Source organism: Thamnophis sirtalis, unplaced genomic scaffold (genome assembly GCF_051295495.1).
Source record: "Thamnophis sirtalis isolate CommonGarterSnake01/CBP01778 unplaced genomic scaffold, rThaSir2_p1.2 scaffold_2, whole genome shotgun sequence".
Classification (NCBI taxonomy): Eukaryota; Metazoa; Chordata; class Lepidosauria; order Squamata; family Natricidae; genus Thamnophis; species Thamnophis sirtalis.
In genome coordinates, this window is record NW_028261382.1 from 82753196 (window position 1) to 82774242 (window position 21047).

The 21047-nt window shown below is 39.2% G+C and overlaps 1 protein-coding gene across 2 annotated transcripts in view; it reads right to left on the reverse strand.

The window, feature by feature from the left end:
• ASH2L (ASH2 like, histone lysine methyltransferase complex subunit) overlaps positions 1–19757 on the reverse strand; it is a 32018-nt gene extending 12261 nt beyond the window's left edge. For both annotated transcript variants that reach the window (XR_015695562.1, XM_087706225.1), the window contains exons 1-15: positions 19610–19757; positions 17293–17362; positions 16552–16697; positions 14469–14557; positions 13314–13408; positions 11823–11918; positions 11502–11597; positions 10796–10871; positions 9451–9468; positions 7183–7276; positions 5915–6132; positions 4772–4939; positions 3199–3392; positions 1697–1789; positions 494–592 (exon numbers count right to left, since the gene is read on the reverse strand). Coding sequence is in view for 1 of the 2 variants with exons in the window: in XM_087706225.1 (XP_087562351.1) it covers positions 494–592; positions 1697–1789; positions 3199–3392; positions 4772–4939; positions 5915–6132; positions 7183–7276; positions 9451–9468; positions 10796–10871; positions 11502–11597; positions 11823–11918; positions 13314–13408; positions 14469–14557; positions 16552–16697; positions 17293–17362; positions 19610–19746 (1689 nt within the window). In the remaining variant the exon portion in view is untranslated. The remainder of the gene's footprint in view (positions 1–493; positions 593–1696; positions 1790–3198; positions 3393–4771; positions 4940–5914; positions 6133–7182; positions 7277–9450; positions 9469–10795; positions 10872–11501; positions 11598–11822; positions 11919–13313; positions 13409–14468; positions 14558–16551; positions 16698–17292; positions 17363–19609) is intronic.
• Between the last annotated feature and the right edge of the window lie 1290 nt (positions 19758–21047).

Here is a 21047-nt window from a genome sequence, read left to right on the forward strand (position 1 = left end):
TGCCCAGTTTCCAGCATGCCACAGTCCGGTGTCGGTTCACGGACTGAGGCTTGGAGACCTCTGCATTAGTCTATATGCCATTGTAAACTCTCTTAGCCTCAGACAGCTCCTAGACCAATGTTGATAAATACAAGGCTGACTTAGGCAAATATTTCTCCCAATGCACTCAGCGTTGACTCCCCTGCTTAGTTCAAATCAGCTATTGTGGCATTTTCAGTCCCATGATGAGCAGCCACGGGACTTTCTAAAGGCAGAGGAGATGAGCCTCCCGTCCACTAACCTTTTGCAAGCAGATAAGGATGGATGCTGTGGAGCTGTTACTCGGAAGAGGTGACTGGGGAGAGTGGGGGCAGGCCCAATCTCTCATCAACAGATGTGTCATTGATCCCTTGTGCTTGGATGAGCCTGCTTTCAGGGGTCAGGCCTTCCCACATTGTATCAAGCCCCAAAGCAACCAGATCTGAAAGAACTGAGCCCCTCAGCTTCTACATACCGTGCAGCCTTTGTACAGAGATACTGCAGGGAAATAAACACCTTCAAAAATATCTCTGTATGCAACTCCTTGACTGGCACCATTCTTATAGAAGATTATCTAAAAGAGACAAACATGTGTCACCACAAGTAGCAGAGTGCAACTATAATCTTTGGAGATTTTCACTCTGACCTGCAACGTGCCCTTTTTTGCATTTGTGGCTTAATAGCACATGGCACATAGACCCTTCAGGTTGCACCCTCCGTTCTCCTAAAAATGCAGAAAGGGCTTCTGTACAGCATCCAAGAGATAAATACATCAAAAGATCTGACTCTCCTATTTTATAAAAATAGAAAACTATTTTTGGTGTTACAGAATTCTTAAGAAAATGTTCTTAAGAATTGGCTGAGATTAGAGATGGACAATGTACAGTTTTATGCGATCTTCGAAATGCAGCTGACGAAGCTCTTTCTGCGGTTGGGATACTATTCAAGAGCCTCAGTTCTCCCCAAGTTCATTTACAATAATCAGAGAATCGTTTAAAGTCTTATAACAGGCACAAGGGAGGGAAATGGGAGGGAGGGCTAGGAGGAAAAAAAAACCCACCAGCTTTCCAAAACTGAATTACATATCATATAAAATACCCAAGCAAAGTGTTGAGTAGTATATTTTCAAATAGTATTTCTGAGGGGAAGAGCTTTTGACAGCCGTCCACAGAAACCACAAATTTCTACTCTTCTTGTAGAAGATACCTGACTGAAAATATACAAACTCTTCACAATTGTGCTGAGCGCAGAGACAAAGCAAAAATCTTATAGGACGACTCCAACAAACAATTGATTCTGATTCAGAGTTAGTTACCAAGGCCTATCATAAATTTATACTGTGATTTAAGGCAGAGAGAGGAATATGCAGCCCTCCTGATTATCATCGTCCTTCCCACATTCCTCTGCACTAGCTGAAACTCAAGATTTGCAACTCAGTCATTTCTGAAGAGGTCCAGGTCTCTCTCCCATTTTAGCATTTGCCTTCTCCAAACCAGATCTCACTGAATAACCCAGAGCAGAGGCTAGCTAGCACCTTTGTTCTTTTATTTTTGGTGGGGGTGTGGGGTTGCTTTGAATTTCTGCACTGAGGCAGTGCATTAGACGTAAAAGGCCTCTTCCAATTCTACGACGTGCAATTCTTTTCAGCAGCCCAGTCTGCTTCTAAAGACCAACTTACTTGGCTTCCCAGAGCTTGCTTTAAACTTTTCTCAGCTTTATCCACAAAGTCCTTCTCTTCAAAGTACAAATAGCTTTTGAACTTGATCAAAGCCTAAGGAGGACATGTGGGAGAAGACATCAAAGCCAGAAATTCATTTGGAAAACAATGAGACAGAAATGCAACTGCTGGTTATTGACACAAATGTGACTTCAAGTGATTAATTCAACAATTATGCAACAGAACTCGCCACCTTCAGCAAGAGTAGAAACATTCATGGATTGTAGTGAGCACATGGGCAACTATCAAATATCAAGGACTGCAAATATGAACTGAACTTTAAGATACATTGCAAAGATCTGCATCCTGAAAAGTCAAGATAGAAATCTATTTCAATAAAACAAGAAAATTAGCAGCCCGTTTTCATTCCTGCTTGTTATTTGCTTGCAATGCATTATTCTGATCAAGACAGATAAGCTCCTTCCTAGCTTAATAAAAGTATAGAACACCCTCAATTATTTCTGTTGCAGTGTGAATGGAGAGCTCAGTATTCAAGAAGGCATTTGTTAGGGATGGTTTAGTTTTGATTCCTGCACCAGGCAGGAAGAAACCCATCTACTTGAGAACCAGTTTGATCTAGACACCAGGTTAGAAAACGGGAGATTGTGAGTTCAAGACCGGCCTTATCCATGAAACCAAGCTGGGTCACTTTAGGCCGGTCACTCTCAGCCCAACTCACCTCACAGAGTTGTTGTGGGGACACTAGGAGGAAGGAGTTTAGATATGTTCACCACCTTCAATTATTTATAAAAATAATAAAGGTGCGATATGAATTAAAGAAACAAGCAAATACTTGGCTGTCTATGTATGCACAAAGTAAGTTTTACATATTTAAAGTACCTATGCCAGTTTTTTAAATATAAATAACACATATGATCCTAAGATATGCTGCCCCATTAGTCTCCAAGTTTATTCTAGAATTTCAGTGACAAACCCAAGAGCTCTTATGGCATCCTATGGAAATGCCCTGCCAGCTCTATTAAAATGCGTGACCCGTCAAAAGCGCGGACGGCAAAAGCGCGATCGACAAAATCGCGCCTTTGACGTCATCACAGCGCGACGAAAAAGATCGAAAAATTCAAATAAAAATTAATAAAAATTAAATTAAACCAAGCCGATTCACATAAAGGTAAGGGTTAGGTTTAGGGTTAGGGTTAGGGTTAGGTTAAGGGTTAGGGTTAGCTTTAGAGCGTTAGCGTTAGGTTAAGGGTTAGCGTTAGGTTTTTCGTTACTTTAACGGTTAGGTTTAGGGTTAGGTTTAGGGTTAGGTTAAGAGTTAGGTTTAGGGTTAGGTTTAGGGTTAGGTTTGGGGGGCTTAGGGAAAGGTTTTCGCTTTATTTTTACATTTTTCGAACTTTTTCGTCGCGCTGTGATGACGTCACAGCGCGCTTTTGTCGAGCGCGCTTTTGTCCTACGCGCTTTTGTGGTGGAACCTTAAAATGAGGCTTAATTAGAAGACCCACCTTGTCTTTATAGGTATCTGGCAGGGATTTAGCTGTTTCTGTGTCTTCAGGAAGGCTGACAAAAAACCCAAGCACGTCTCCCTGGCCGTAACCTGATGAATAGTGTTTACCGATGGACTGGTGGAACTTTGTCCCTTTCTTGCTACGCCAGGAGTAACTGAATTTGTCGTAACCTAGAGGAGCTTGAAGGTTTCCTGTAGAAAACAAAACGTTACATTTGTCAAGTCCTTGATTGCATTTGTCTACAGAATGCTTCAAAATGTTATGGGGGTGGTTATTTTAGTAGAAGATGATGAATTTGGTTCCTGGCTAGCCGATCCTGGTACCTTGAATGGTACAGCTGCTTCTATGTGTATCCTTGCCTAGGCAACAAGCGTGTATGGATTACAAGCCTTGTTTAGCAAAACAATTAGGGAAGGAGTCAGGTCATAAATGTTATATTTGCACTGGTTTGGAAAGCTCAGGACCTGCTAGTCCAAGGAAACAGGCCATGTTAAAAGAAATTGAAGGGCATATCCTGAAACAGAGGCAAAGAAGGAATTAAGCAATTCTGCTTTCTTCCTATTGTCTATCCCCTTCTTGCCATCCGCTCCCATTTGTGGACCAATCGTTTAGCCTAGCCCATCAAAGAGAAGGACAAGGGGAAACATGACAACTGTCTTCCAGAGCCGAGGTGGCGCAGTGGTTAGAGTGCAGTACTGCAGGCCACTTCAGCTGACTGTTATCTGCAGTTCAGCGGTTCAAATCTCACCGGCTCAAGGTTGACTCAGCCTTTCATCCTTCCGAGGTGGGTGAAATGAGGACCCAGACTGTGGGGGCGATATGCTGACTCTGTAAACCGCTTAGAGAGGGCTGAAAGCCCTATGAAGCGGTATATAAGTCTAACTGCTATTGCTATTACTTGAGGGGACTGGTTTGTTTCCCAAAGCGCTAGAGGGAAGGACAAGAAGCAATGAAGAGTAGCCTGTTGAAGAGAGAATCCAATCTAGAAGGAGGGGAAATTTTCTGACAGTGGGAACAAGTGTTCATTGGAATAGATTGCCTCCCAGAGCTGTGGGTGCTCCATCCCTGGAGGTTTTCAACAACAGACCGGACAACTATTTGACTGGGATGGTATAAAGTCTCCTGCCTTAAGCAGGGCGTTGGACTAGAAGACTTCTGAGGTCCCTTTAGCCCTATGATTCTATGTTCTATGGATTTTTATTTTCTTTTAATGACCCTGTAATCCCTTGCATTGGGACAGAGTCGGGGCGACTGAATGGAGCCGAGCATTTGCTGGCCAGATGCCCTTCCTGGCACCTATGCAGTGTTCGCAGGAGACAATTACTCATTGTGCTCAGAAAGAGAAATAACTGCTGCTACCTGAGATCGAACTCACAGCCTCCTGATTGCGAGGCAAGAGCTCCACTTCTAGGCCACCGTGCTGTGATTCTATGTTCTATGGATAAGGAAGATGAAAAGGAGAAAAGATCTGTGACAAACCCCTTTTCCCAATGCCTGCAACATACCCCGATGTCCTCAATGGAAGAAAGTGACAGGTCGCAAACAAATGAAAGAAGGAGAAGCAGCTTACCTAAAGGCTGAGACCACCCAAGTCTGGCAGCTGTATCGGGTGGCATCTCATCCACGGATATTTCAAAATACCAGGCCCCCTTTCGCACCCCATGGGAAGCTCGTACCATCGAGTACCCTTTTTCTCCAATGACTGTCAGCCTGTCATCTGAGATCTTCAGCTGAGGAGCTGCAGGATGGGTGGGAGAGAGGCAAAGAACAATAAACATATGTGTAAGTGCTAATCATGAAGAAATGAAACAAACCCCAGGAACAGAAAGTCTCTGAAGTATCACTACTCTCCTCTCTGCTGTGTCACACTTTCCTGGTACAGTTTGTTTAATACAATCTGTGTATTTTGATTGGCAGCCAACAACATACGATGTGAACTTCTAATCCTTATTTTTATCGCACTGATGTTTTCAGTTTGTCAAGTTGATTAGCAATTATTGACAAATCCTGACTCCAAATACAATGTATTAGGCTAGTCTGACAGTTCCAAAATTTATTTTTTCCAAGGAATTATTCTTAGAAAGCGTATGGTCAGTCAGAAAATGTTCTGATATAAGGAAGAAAGGTGTATTTTTGCAAACTATTTTGTGCAATGCAAATGAAATGTACTGGATTTGGAGGAAATTTCCAAACTAATGTTCGTGCCATTGCAACGGCTCTCTAGAACTCTGTGGCTCTTCAAGATATTGAAGATATTAAAAGGTCTTTCCCTGAAAATGCCGGGAATTGAACTATGGATTTTTAAAGTACAAACAAGCTCATTAATTACAACCATCACGCAAAGATGTTTTTAATTATGCGTTGCTTTGCAATTTAAAAAAAAGCCAAACAGGCTTCCTGAATTCCTATGATGATCCTTGCTGTTTTTCCTCCCCACCCCGCCACATGACTCTTCCATACAATTCCACAAATAAGATCATCTTCTCTTATGCTCCCTTGAGATAGCTCTATGATCGACTTAGGTAAAATCCCAAGATCACATTGCCAAGATCTGTGACACACAACTTTGAAGGCTGGTTTTCTTTTTACAAAACAGCCTCACTCTTAAGAAACACAAGGGGAAAAAAAATTCAGTTTTGCACAATCCCTGCTTTTTAACCATCCCTGGCCACCAGATGCGGGAAACATCCAATGAGATCGAGCAGCTTGGTACCTCGGTCATGCAGAGCTAGAAGGACCCGTTCGTAGAGGCAGGCTCTGTAGAGATCTCCAGGGATAGGCTTTCCTGCCCAGCAGTCTAGCTCCAACTTCTCTGGGTCAGGAGCATGGGGATCTGGCTCTGCCAAAATGTAACGATACCCGTCCTTATTAAAAGGGTGCTCCAAAGGATAGCCATGGGGTGGAAGACGCTGAGCGGAGAACAAAGGATCACTGCGGAAACAAAATGAACCAGTAAAAGGCAAATCTTTCTCAGCCTTCCAAGCAAGGAAAGAGAGAGGAACAGATCCTTTTGCTTCATCAGTGTTGATCACCATCATAATTTTAATTTCCCATCTAGGCATACCAGAAAGTGGCCACAAATTACCTAAAGAAAAATATAAGTAATGTAAATGTGATACAACAGCAACAAAGTAGTACAGATCAAGAGGAAGAGTGTATCAATACTTTTTATAAAAGCAGAAGGGCTGGTTGTGACTCACAAATCATTGCTTTCCATAGTTTGCTGCCAACCCATGAAACTACACAAAGACAACTTAAACAACAGTCTCTGATAGCAGCTATAAAAGGTCTTTATGCCCAGATATACATGTGAAAGTCCCTCAGATGTTTTTACTGTCATGTTCTTTCCACATCAACATAGTGTACAAATGATTCAAGATTTTCTGCACTGATATTCTAGACTATGAGCTAACTCGGTGTTTTTTGAACTGGGCAATTTTAAGATGCTAAGTCTACACATCTGAAAGTTGCCAAGTTTGAAAAACCTGACATAAGTGATTCCCTCTTGGTAGGAACACTGTGCAGAAAGGCAATAAATGAATAAATAACAATACAGGTACTCTTTGACTTGCAGCCACAATTGAGCCCAACATTTCTGTGGTTAAGCGAGACAGTTGTTAAGTGAGTTTCGCCCCATTTTGCAACCTTTCTTGCGATAATTGTTACATGAACCACTGCAGTTGTTAGTAACACAGTGTTTTAAGTGGTTTCCTCATTGACCTTGCTAGCCAGAAGATCCTAAAGGGTGATCACATGCCCCCAGGACACTGCAGCTATCAGAAATATGAACCAATTGCCAGGCATCCAAATTCTGATCACATGACCATGGGGATGCAATGGTTGTGTGAATAATGGTCTTACGTCACTTTTTTCCCCAGCGATGTTTAATGGTTGTAAGTCAGGACTACCTGCCCACAGAATGATATTAATTATTCTCTTTTCCCCATGTTTTCTGTATCAAGACAAATTCTCGAGACTTACCTCCTAGTTTTCTTGGCTGTTCCTGTAGTTCCTCCTTCTTGCTGCTTGCGTTTGGCCCCTCTTCCTTTCCCACTAGTTCCCGGCACAAGACTCCCTTGGAAAGAGAAACACCACAATCGTATGTCATCTGTTGATATGATTGGGGAATCAGCCCTAATTCCCTTTGGGTACCTTTGAACTACAACAAGGCCAAATGGGAAGCAGAATTTCACTGCTCTAAAGAAACCCAGTATGTTTTGTTCACTTCCTGGCCTATTCTAACTTGGGAACCAAAAATGGTATTTTGTGCGAGACACAAGCAACCCCATCATGTATGTCACCGGGGCTCAATTGTGGTGGTTAAGTCAAGGACCACCTATATGAAATCAAAAGCAGTAAATATGAAATCAGTTCCTGTTTAAGGAAACACAGCCCTTAAAGGGAATATTATCTTCTCTACTACCACCAATTAATTTGAAATACAGGTAAGTCCTCGACTTACAACCACAACTCAAATTTTGGCGACCTGAACCCGACATTTCTGCTGCTAAGTGAGGCAGGTGTTAAGTGAATTCTACCCATTTTACAACCTTTCTTGTCATCGTTGTTAAATGAATCGCTGTGGTTGCTTGGTTAGTAACCCGATGGGTTAAGTGACTCTGGTTCTCCCATTGACTCTGTTTGTCAGAAGGTCCCCAAAGGGGATCACATGACCCAGGGACACTGCAATCGTCATAAATATGAGTCAGTTGCCAAGCGTCTGAATTTTGATTACATGGCCATCACGTGACAGCAAAAAAAAAATGTTCATGTCACTTTTCTCAGTGCCGTTGTAATTTTGAACAGTCACCAAATGAGCTGTTTTAAGTGGAAAACTATTTGCACATATAAACCTACCTTTATTGCAAGGTAGGTTTGCTTATAAAAAAAAATAACGGCTTCTTCTCTTTGCATCAGTGGAGTGTCAACTTCCTACCTGAATTCAGGCAAGAGAGTCTTTATCACATGGAGTTGGACTATTTCCAGGCTGGCTTAAGCATGTTTTTCAAAATCAGGAAGAAGTGATTTAGGGCTTCAGTAGACTATAAACACTTGAACTGTTTGCTACTGACATCTGGGAAATACGAGGATACTGAATTTTATCATCCAAACAGTATTACGACTGGAGACAGTCTTAGACTAAGCTGAGGCAGATAAGCAAACGTTGTCCAGACATGATTTATTTTATTAAGGGCAACTCAGACAGTGTCCTCAAAATAATCAAATATGTATTGTGACATCACATTGCAGGCTCTGCCACTGATTTGTCTGTGATGTTATGACACAGATACAGGAGTTGGCATTCTGACATTTCAAGGTTGTGACACACTTTTTGTCATTTGCTCCCAACCACGTGTAAAATACAATGGTTTAGATCAAATGAAACAAATCACATTTTGACACAGCATATCTCTGAACCTTGCCAGTGTTTTACTAACCAGTAAACTTTGTGTCTGAATAGAGTTTTTCTCTTGTCCAAGATCAAACTCCATGAACCAGCCTTCTCTTAGGACTGTGTAGTAAGAACATACTAATTAAGTGGGGTAAAAACTGATTGTCTACATTCAGAAGGCAGCGTTGTATGAATGATTTTATTTCAGTTTTTAGCAGCCTATTCCGATAAAGAGCCAAAACTTGTTTTTTCTAAAGTACATTTTCCACCAATATTTTTAAGTTTATAGGTAGTCCTCAATTTACGACCATAACTGGGCCTGCAAGCAGTTGGTAAGCAGATCATCATGGGTTAGGGTTAGGAAGCCACCATTGGAACTTCAAACTCTGGTCGTATGTTTCTTGGGGGGAGGGCGGTTGTAATTTCAAATGGTTGCTAAGTGACTAGTCATAAGTGGAGGATTACCTGCATACAATAAAGCTACACAACCTCATACAACCTTACACTATACAAAAACCCCAACAAAGATTCTTCCTATTTTACACAGGAAGAACCGAGGTTATATATCTACATACTTGCATCCAAACCTCTTCCACAGAAACCAAATCAATCAATTAAATTGGATTAAAATTCAATTTTTTATATAATCAATGAAATGGAGAATATGGCTTTTAAGCATTGCAAGTACTTCATATTAAATTTTTAAACATTCCACTTACAAATTTATGTGGTAGGCTTGGGATTAATTAATTAACTTAGTTTCTACGACAATTTGGCCAAACAAAACAAAGGGGTGGGGGTGGGGAGGCTTTTCACACAATACTTAAGTTTTAGGAAGCTGAAAAGCAAATATTCACCTCCCAAAGAGGCTCCACCTGTAAGAACAGAAGTTGCACCATGTTGTTGTCGAGTTATAACATGAAAACAAAACACCATAACATGAAATGGAGATTAAACAATAATACCCACCCTTGTGTGTCTGTTCAGAAATCAAAGTCACTGGAAATTCATTTAATAACTCCTTAAAAGGCTGAGAATGTCTCTGTTCCTTTCCTCCTTGGGTTTCCTCTCAGAAATGGAGGAAGGGGCTTTTACTGCCAGCATGAAAACAGGCTAAGCAAAGGAGGGACAGAACAACCAGGGGGCTTGGGCCTTTATTCTTGCTGCTGTGGAAGCATGAAACTTCCAAGGTTACCATGAAATCCGAATGGATTGGCAGGAAAGGACTTTACTTCTCAGCCAACCTTTTCATTCTTCCCTGCATGGGACTTATCTACAATGGTAACTGAATCCAATAATTAAAGAGAAATCAATTTTTATTGAGCCTCTTTAATTTGCATTACCCTTAGAATAGGATTAGGTGAGATTTAATCCTTAGAGAAAGTTCTTGTACAAGTCCCACTGAAATCAATAAGGGGATCTTTAGGAGTACAAACATACTTCCAGATGAGTTTGGGAAAGATGGGTGTTCGCAAAAGGGCTTTTGTTTTAATGGCAACAGCACTTTCTGATTTTTCTTTAAGACATTTTGTTTCTCATTGAAGAAGCTTTTTCAGTTCTTGGATGAGAAAGGAAATGTCTTTTTTTTAAAAAACAAACCAGAAAGTCCAGTAGCCTTTAAAATAAAAGAATTTTTTTGAAAACCATCATCTGGATGAATGAGAACCTCTATAGATTACGTTAGAGAGTAAGAAAGATGCACAATCACAGATTCATGCTGTAAAAAGTAACAAGCTTGAATGAACTTTTTTTCCAATTTAAGATTACATTTTTAAATTTGCCAGACTGTTTTTCTAGTTGACGCAACAATTATTACATACACATATGGTATGCCTCTTCATGTAAACATAACCCAGAAAGAATTCTTCAACATAGCTTCTAATCTTACATAATTCAAAATCAATTCAATAAAGATGTATTCCTATGAACATTTTAACTGGGAATTTATCCCATTTAATACAGTGGAACTTTCAAGCTATCAGGCATAGGACTGCAATCTAATTTAACTATTTATTTGTTTACTGCTGTAACATACAAAAAAAATAAATAAATAAAAACCTAAACAAGAAACAAAAAATAATAATGGATGTAAACTTAATTATATTTGGATTTATAAAGAAAATATGTTCAACTACAGAATCTGAGGATTGAAAATTTCAAAGTCTTGTTTCCTCATTTCAGAAAAAAATTAAACAAACTCACCATTTAGATTTCCACTAGTAGATACAGTAGTACTCTGTTTTTGGTTATCATATGCAGGACCAATATTAGCAAGGTCCTAAAAAGAAAGCAAAGTGTGTTTCTTTAAACAAGCAAAGAAAACTTTCAGACACTTTTCTAATTCGCAACTGTTTCAATTGGTTAAGATTTGAAAGCTGTCAACACACCCTATAATTTACAATTCCTGTTCTCTCAGAAAGGAATCCCACTATGTGGTGGATTTTTTCCCGAGGTAAATTTTACAAATTAGTGCAAGCAATTTCAGTCATTCAAAAAAAAAAAAAAAACTAGCATCCTACTAGTGAGTCAATCATTGAACAACAACCAAATGGAAAACTTTTTAAAATAATTTTCCAGCAACATTTTGAAATGTGCATCTTTGGCCTGCGAGAAAGAAATAGTCTATGTGCGGATGTCTACCCCCAGGTTTCAAGGAAGGACATTGTGTCCTACTACCTACCAGTGAAAGGTGTTGCTTCCGCTCAAATGGTTGTTTTCTCTTTCTCCCCAAAACTGTAATCTTCTGGGTTATATTTGCCCAACTGGAACTTTTCTACCTTCCTAGAACCTTTCATTGCTCAGAAAAAGTCCAAATGTAAAGTCTTACTCGGTATTATCTATATTTAGATAATACCCGTGATGAAATTTTGCCAGCATACTGGAATAGGTTCTATATCACTGAAATTACCTGGTCTAAGAGTCCAAATTTGGGGTAATCTTCTTCTGGATCTTTGCTACCTGGATCTGGATGCTCTTTTACCAAAAACACATCTCTTTCTTTACACTAGAATAAAGCATTCAAACAAGATTGATTCAAACACCTCCTGCAGAGATCAGATGCAATTCATACAGTCCAAAATTGAATGATATAAACTTCTGCACCAGTGAGAGAGAAATTGAATTACAAAACAAAATGTATTAACTCATCTACTCACTAATGCGTTTTCTCCCAATTCGTAATCAAACTTGATCAATAAGAAAAATGGCAGTTTTGTACATCTTGACTTACCATTGTCTTTACAATATTGTTTGGCCAAGTCATTTTTCCTGGTCTTTGTCGTGTTGTCATACATTCCCAGTACTTATCAATAAATGGTATAATATCCTGTTTGGGGGAAAAAAATCAAATATAATAACGACAGGGAAGTTCACAGCCAAGGCAATTTACCAAGTTTAACTAACTGCCTATTATATGTCTTTTCATTATAAGAGAGAGATTTATAAATATAAACAGGGTTAAGCTAAATGTACTGAAGCAAGCTGAAAGCTAAAACATATGAAGAATGGTTGCAGGAATTGGGTATGTCTAGTTTAATAAAAATGAGTAGAGTTGACTGATAGTGGTGTTCCAATATTTAAACGGCTGCCACAAAGAAGAGAGAGTCAACCTATTCTCCAAAGTATGTGAAGACAGGACAAGAAGCAACGGATGGAAACCTCTCAAGGAGAGAACCAACCTAGACCAAAGGATAAATTTCCAGAAGTTGTGGGTGATACAACCCTGGAGGTTTTATCATCACAACACCTCTAAGGTCCCTTCCAACTGTGTTATTCTGATAAATTGATATTAGTTTGCTCTAAAAGACCATTTTGCTTTCCCACACAAAAGGGATGGTACAGATTAAACAGAGCTAAAGGCAGTTTCTGTAATTCATTGAGATAGCCTGGAATTCTGAATGGGTGACAAATACATAGAAGGAACAAATTTCACCAGGTTTTAATAGATGTATAATCTGTCTTTCCTCACAGAGTAGAATTCAATTAATATATTTATTACATTTTTATACCTCCCGTCTCCCCTATAAGGTGACTCCCATTCTTCTTTCTTCATAAGAACCCTTTGAATAAAGTTATTTTGAGATTATTCCTTATTCCTAACCATTACATCACACATTCATTCATACACACAGCATGGCATATGACTGAATGCTCTTCTAACCTACATTTCTGCCAAGAAAATGTAAGTTTTCTATATGAGGAGATGTGTAGCATGAGAGCATGGCTGATCTAATGGCCTCTTATCAGGAGTATGAAATGATTCTCAACATTCAACAGAATGTACAAAGCTTATTCTCATTAATCTGAAATCACAACACTCACTTCACAGGGGGACAAAAAGTTTAAACCTTCCTAAGAATCCTTGCTATCAAATCAGGCTTCCCTTCATACTTGATACCAGGAAACTGTTCTTGAAGCTGGTTCTGAGAATTTTAGCTCTTGCAAACTTTTGGAAAATACTTTTACTCATCTCAGAAATGGCTTACTATTTACTGCATTGGCTCCATGGAAATTTTTAAATTGCACTAGTTATTCTATTAAATGGCTGTGAATGCTGCCTAGCCATGGTAAGTGCTGATAAATATTTTTTAATATTAAATCAATATTTAATCTTACTCTTCTGATAAATAGATTTCTTTCACCACTCACTAGCAAAATCATGTACTACATGATTTAGCCATTCTAGAGACCCAAAACAAGAGCAGGAACAACTGATCCATACCTTGTCTTTTGAGAACATGGTTTTGGGGTGTTCGTCTTGCGTCCTTGATTGCCAAGTCAGGTTCGCCAAGGCACTAAGACACATTTCTTTCAAATCTTTAAGAAAAGAGACACAGAGAGGAGACCAGCCTCTTCAATAACATTCTATAGTCTGAAATAAACATCAGGAGTTAAGAGAGATGTGAGTGAAAAAAACGTTATAGAAGGAATTTCAACATTGGTTTAATAATGGGCAAAGAAAAGAGAAAGAGATTATACTGTATATCTTGGGAGTCTTGACTGTGTATAGAGCTAACATGAGAGCTACAATGTTAAATCAGATAAATTCAATAATTTTATGTTCCTTTTGGTTTTGGTGATCCCCAGATAACAACTGACTACTTAGACTGGTCCTCAAAGTTCTGGCCATCACAGTGCCCCTACAGTCAAATGATCACCATCCATGTGCTCAGCAATCAGCATGTTCTGCAACCAGCCTGGATTTCTGAACCAATGCAGTATCCTGCAGAAACAAGACCAGAATTTGTGACCTTCCCTGCCAGCTTCCAACAAACAAAGTAAAATTGGATGCTGGAAGGAAATCAAAAGATATAGTCATGTGTGGTCCTGGCTTAATGACTCATGGTGATTCATTTAATGGTAATGGGGGACTGCAGAACTGCTGTGGCTAAGCTGTGCAATCATGTGCATTTTACCATTACATCACTGAGTGATGGAAATTCTAGTCCCAATTACTGTTGTTAAGCAAGGACTGTTAAGGCCAATATTTTCAAAAGTGAGCAACCAATAAAGCCAGGAAAGGGAATAGGCAAGTAAGACACCATATGTTTGCATGTAGACCATCTAATCTAAATGGGCTAATGTTATAATCACTGCCGCCCAACAAAGCTGGATTTTGGGTTTTAAAAACCCAGCTTCCTCTGCATCTATAAAGCCTCTGAAAACAGGTGTAATATTGCCAGTCAGTTTTCAGCCCGTTTCATAGGTATCTCATACAGTGTTCATGGCTTAATAACTTCTAAGATAAAGGATTAAGAGTACTGGAGATAATCCCATTATCTCCAGTACTCTTAATCCTTTATATGAAAGAGAATGAGGAAATATGAAAGAGAATGAGGAAAAGTCAAGAATAGAAACTTTTTTTCTACCAGCTTACTTGCTTGTTTTCTTAAGAAGTATGTGTTCCCACTGTGATGGCAGATGTTGCAATGAAAACTGTAGTTTGTCATAAAAGGAAGGCAGGATCTGAAACAATAATTCAGTGATTGTCCTCAATAAGTCAGATGGAAGAAAAATGTACAATAACTTTATAAACTTGGGCAGGTTACCAAAAACAATTTTTGCAAGACTCTTGCCCACTCACCCATACCTCAAGCATAAATCTAGAGGCAATATTAATAAAAATTCTGAAGAGATACATTAAAAGCTAACTCGCCTACTAAATGCTTAAAGACATCTCAAGCTCCTCTCAAATATTAGAGGAAAATTGTAGACACACAACCTGACTCCTTTCAACTTTAGCAATTTAGCACCCTGCAGCTCCTCTCCCTCATCAATAGACATAGATAGAGATAATAAACACAAAACAGTTAAGTTTGTTTGATGTTCAGATTACAAGAGTCCAAAGTCAAGATCTCTGAACATAAAGTCTTCTGGCCAACTACCAAATTTGGAGCAGCGAGAAACACTCTCATAAATCCGATTACCAAGGCACAGACTATTTTCAGATTTTCAGCAGAGCCTGCAATCTGAAGTCAATGCTTGCTTCGCTCCGGTTTTGTCTGAGGTGCTCTATACAGATGGATTAGAATGGTTTCAAATCATGAAGTAGGTAGAGAATAAACCATGGTATCAGTCTGTTTAGTTTATGTGCACTGGACTAAGAATCGGCCTGTAGATGACAGCTCACAAAAACCCTCGGGGTTGCTTTTTTAAGATAAATGTCCTATCACTCTGCTGATTAACTGCACAGATGTTTACAGCTTTAGGATTATTTGTTCACAATGAGCCAGCAAAACAGCATTTCCCCTCTCAGCTTTAGCCAAGGCTGTCAAACATTTCAGAGAAATAGCTGCAAACAAGCAGCCTCAAATTTTCATGGAACTGTAAGGAGAAATATATAATGAAATGTTTATTCCATTTGTATGCTGCCCTATCCCGAGAGACTCAATATGTAAAAGATATAAATCTTCGCCTGGAAATATGTGCGTGTTCTACTAAAATGGCTGGGCATACTCAAACACAAATGAATTAAGCTAGAGTTTTCCAATCTCTTTGACTGGTGGAGGGGAGGGAAGAGAGAGGGGATGGTTCTGTATGAGCGGCAGCAACCCTACCACTTCCTTGGCTCAGTTCTGAATGACTTAAGGCTCAATAATGAGCCATGGCCTGGCTTTGGGGTCCCCTGAATTAAGCATTACAATTTACACAGCACTACTGCCTTAATTAATATATACAGGTCTTAGTGTTCTTAATACAGCAGAGACAAGAAAAGAAGGTCCTCAGCCCCTAACAGCTTAGTAGGAAAATATGTGTATTTAAAAACATCTATAATATTGTGTTACATCATGCTCTGCATAACCACAAATAATCCATCTGTCCAGGTTCACACAATGCAACAAGCCAAAGCCTTACAAATTGGATTATGGTTTAGGGTGATATCTAAATTCAGGCACATGGGAATCACAAAAGAGCCACAATGAATTCTAGAGATATTCAACTGAATCACAGAACTGATACTTTAAAATGGCCTTCTAACATCTTGTGGCAGATGTTAAGAACTGGAAAAAGTTTTGAAAGCCTGGTACATAGCCATTTGATGCTGGTTCATACAATTAAAGTATGCTACCTGAAAAACTCTGGTATTATCATTTTTCTTCTATTAAATGTCTCTTGCAATGTAATAGGAAGCCATTATTTTATTCCTATAAAATATGTTTTTTTATATATACAGTAATTGCAAATAGTCTATTGCTAAGCACCAAATAAAGTGAACAATCTCAGTTTTTGTTTGTTTGTAAATAACTATGTAAATAAAGTGTTAATGAAACTAAGCCATGTTTATGTAACAAGGAAAGTTTCGAATTCAACTGATACCCACCAATTATATGAAACCAACCTCAGATATAAGCATTTGCTGCCCTCTTTTGGAAAGACTGGAGAGAATGTTTTGATTACTTCTACTGAACATGTGTCCCTGATCAAGAGAGAGATTCTATTAATATGCTGGTACTACATACGTGGTATCAATGCCAAATGTTTCTGCAGTGAACCACTTGGTGCAAATTCCGCACTGCAGTTCAATCTCTCCAAGTTGTCTTCCATTATCCTCATCCACAGAACTAGCTTGATTATCCATGACTTCTGAACCATCGCCCACACCTTCCTGTAACAACATTTGCATAAAGGTAACAAAAAGCCACCAAGATTAGTTAAAATATTCTCTTTACAATAAGCATGAATGGTTTGTCTCCCTATGTAACGACTGTATCCCCCCTACTCAACTTCATGGATTAAATTTCTTTACACTATCTCGTTTCACATTTTTTATTACAATCTAGTACATATATCGTGGGACTAAACACAACTGCCAAGCCAACTCCTGATTCTGATTTCAGTATCTTGGATTTTTACCTTTTTGTCAAATCAGTCTTATTTGGTTATATGAGCCTTGATCTGAATATTCAATTTGATTGAAATATCTCTTCAAACTGAGTTCCTAAGAAAATTTATCAAATCAAGTACCTTCAAATTAATTTAAAGGGTTGAAGGAATTGCATAAATGTCTATATACTTTTTCCCAACAGAATCTTTAAATCCAATCTGCTTCAACTGCAAATTAACACTGCCATTTGGTTTTCAAACTGGAAATAAAAATGCTATCACTTCCAATCTACATACATTTATTAGGAAGATTTTAACATACACATATCAATCATGAAACATGCTTTATATCTACAGTGCAGGTTTTGTTTACACACCAAGGCATCCTTTCCACTGGATGATTCTGTTTCCATGGTAGCAGTGACATCAGCTAGAGAGGCATCACCTCTGAAAGACATTAAAAGTCATTACTATATGTTTATAACTTGTTTTATTAATTTTAAATGTTTAACAAAATGATTCTAGCATTTAGCATTTTAAAATTAAACAGAACTTGGAGATTTATGTGCTTTTGTTTTACTCCAATATCCCAAAAAGCTGTTTACTTTTATATTTACAGCAAACAACTCCCTCCATTACTAACAGGCAGGAATAACATAGTTTAATAAAATGCTATTGTTAAAAAGCTGAGAGAGAGAGGAGAGAGAGAGAGAGAGAGAGAGAGAGAGAGAGAGAGAGAGAGAGAGAGAGAGAGAGAGAGAGAGAGAGAAGGAAGCTGATTCAAGAGAGAGAGAGAAGCTGATTCAAAGCAAGCTATCTTTTCTTTTTCTTGAAAGCAAATCAAAACTATAGGATGCTATTTTTAACATATTTAGCCATCATCTTATTCTTTTGATCAGAAGTATTTGCTTTGACAAACATTTCATTGACTTGGGAAAATGTAGATCTAGGTGTACAAACCACAGCTTAATTGCAATAATTTTTTTCAATGGTTCTTAAAAGGGAAGGCTTGAGTCATCTCAAGCATTTCTATTCATTAGATTTCCCTTTAAGGTAAGCAGTTAAGGCGGGCTCACTGTGACAGACATTTCAATTTGTTGCCAAATATGCATGTTTTAGTGACATTAAATGTGTAACTCACTTTTTGTCTCACTACAGCATATATAGTAACCATTCCTATAATTTTATCCCCATCATAATTTTGTCATACAGATTAGCTTTGGAGGGACTGTTTTAAGTTTGGTTCTCAGAACAATATACTCCAATTGATCTATGCTCAACTGTTCTCCAAGCACCACATTATGTCTAAACTCAGTGGAAAGCTATAACCCAAAACAGCTATCAAAAGCCACAGTAAAAAGACTTCTCAGTCAGGTAACTATAACAGACCTGAACTGATATTTCCCAATAAAGAAGCAGAGTGAATGTCTTTATCCTAGACTATTTTTCCTTTTAACTCAGTTAATTTCTCAGAATCAATACTCAATGGTTTTAAGCAGAAAAAAATGTCTCTCCCACTATCACTAACCACCTCAGTAGAACCTCTGGGTCACAACCATAATTTGTTCCATAACTTTGGTTGCAAACCAATTTGATCATGACTTGAACCTAATTTTGGAAATTTGGCACTTACAAAAAAAAATGGCACAGAAGGGGAAATCAGCGTGAATTTTTTGGTTGGAACCTGATTTGGTCATGGTCAGAGCAGGAATCAAACCCAGGGGCTGTTTTACAATCACTCGTTTAGTGTCAAGTATGTGACTGACAAAAACAAGCTGCAGTCTCATTCAGACTAAGTTCTCCCACTCTTGTAGTCAGGTGCATGGATTTTGGTCCTAAATTTGCACATTGGTTGGAAATTAAATTTCTATTTTCACTGTGTTTGTGAACTGTTACTAACCAAAGTAGCCATTAAATAAGAAGAGGAAGCACAGCATGAGATGGGAACTAAGTTACGGTCTAATCAACACCAGCCACATATTGAGAAACAGAAGCAGCAGAGAAGTAATAGTGCTGGAGAAATATCTACCCTGATTCCAGAGTAGAAAATAGCTGATGACATTTAACAAGGTACACCATAATCTGTTTATCCATGCTTTAAATATTTCATATGCTGCATGCCTGCTCATGCAACGCATTAAGCCAGAAATTGAGGTATATGCTGCATGCCAGCTGAGCCAAGAGGCAAACAAGCTAACATATCTAATTATTGGAATCAATAGAGATGAGAGTTCAGGCGGCAGCAAAAGGCGAATGCAGCTGTATGACTATAGCCAACGCCTGCCCTACGGAGAACTTGGGTCTCTATGTTCCCAAAGGAATCTGGAATCTCCACCAGCTAAAAACCTACAGGGAACCGGGCAAATGGAGGTTGTGAAGATTAAATTAGAGAGACAGTGGCATGACTAATTGCAACTGGCTGGGAATTCTGGTAACTGTAATCTCAACATCTGGAAGGGGGACAGGCTCATTATATCCCGCCATTGAAAGCTTTCCTGCAAAGCCGGGATTCGACAGGCGGGGAGAAAGAACCCGGGGGGAGTTAATTGGGTGGAAAGTCAAAGCTCTGACCAATGAGAAGCGGATCCGAGACCTCCGGCCAATAGGAGTGTCCCGCTGGATTTTAGACTCCTAGCCAATAAAAATGAAGATTCCAATTTCGATCTCTTTCACCGCCATATCGCCAGGTCTCACCCGGTCTCCGAGTCCCCTGTTCCCTGCTCAGTTGGCCCCGCAGCTTCCGCAGCCATCGGCTCCGGAACAGCCGGTGGGGTGGCCTCCCCTTCGCCTCCATCCTCAGGCACTGAGGCCCCAACTCCAGCGGACGCCATCTTGCACTAGAAAACACCTCTCGTGGGATTATTCGTGCGTAATCTCGCGATAGCTATTCATCGCGAGGTTACGCCGATTCTCCTACTCCTTTTTTAAAAGGGGCAACGTCACTATCTCTTTTTTTTCCTTAAAAGGGCAATGCTACTTTGTTGCTGACTTGAAATTAGCAACTGGAAAAATAGCATTGGAAATGTTATATAGAATTGCAGAAACTTTTAGCTCCCTTAATGTCTTCTATTCTTAGTTTAAACCTAATGGGAGGACTTGGGTTCACCTTAAATGTATCACTTTTAATTTCCTTAACTATCCTATCATAATATAGCAGCATATTCATAACATTGGTATAGTATATTACTGCATTGTAGCATTATTACATTGTTAAATTTATTGTATTGTAATATATTATCTATTTTTCATATAATACACAAGCAAGATATCTCTCTCTCTCTCTCACACACACACACACACACACACATATTGAATCTCCAAAGACCTACACAAGAGTCCTCTTTGTAGACTTTAGTTCAGCATTCAATACCAGCATTCCAGACATTCTTCTAACTAAACTAAACCAGCTAGTGGTACCGGAGCACACTTGTAAGTGGATTATAAGTTCCTAACAGACAGAAAGCAGCAGGTGAAGATAAGCAGAATCACATCGGATACCTGTACAATTAGCACACCACCCCCCCAAGGCTGTGTGCTTTCTCCACTGCTCTCTCTATATACCAATGACTGCATCTCAAATTATCCATCTATTAAACTACTGAAGTTTGCAGATGATACAGCAGTGATTGGTCTCATTCAAGACAACGATGAATCTGCATACAGATGAGAGGTTGGACAACTAGCCTCATGGTGCAACCAAAACAATGTGGAACTGAACACACTCAAAACCATAGAAATGGTGGTAGACTTTAGGAGAAACCCTCCCATACTACCACCTCTTACAATACTAGACAACACAGTATCAACTGTAGAGACCTTCAAATTTCTAGGTTCTATCCTATCTCAAGACCTAAAATGGACACCTAACATAAATAATGTCATCAAAAAAGCACAGCAAAGAATGTTCTTTCGGCGCCAACTCAGAAAGCTCAAATTGCCCAAGGAGCTGCTGATACAGTTCTACAAAGGAAGTATTGGGTCTGTCATCTGCACCTCTATAAGTGTCTGGTTTGGTTCTGCAACCCAACAAGACAGACACAGACTTCGGAGGATAATTAGAACTGCAGAAAAAACAATACCAAGCTGCCTTCCATTGAGGACCTGCATACTGCACGAGTCAAAAAAAGGGCTG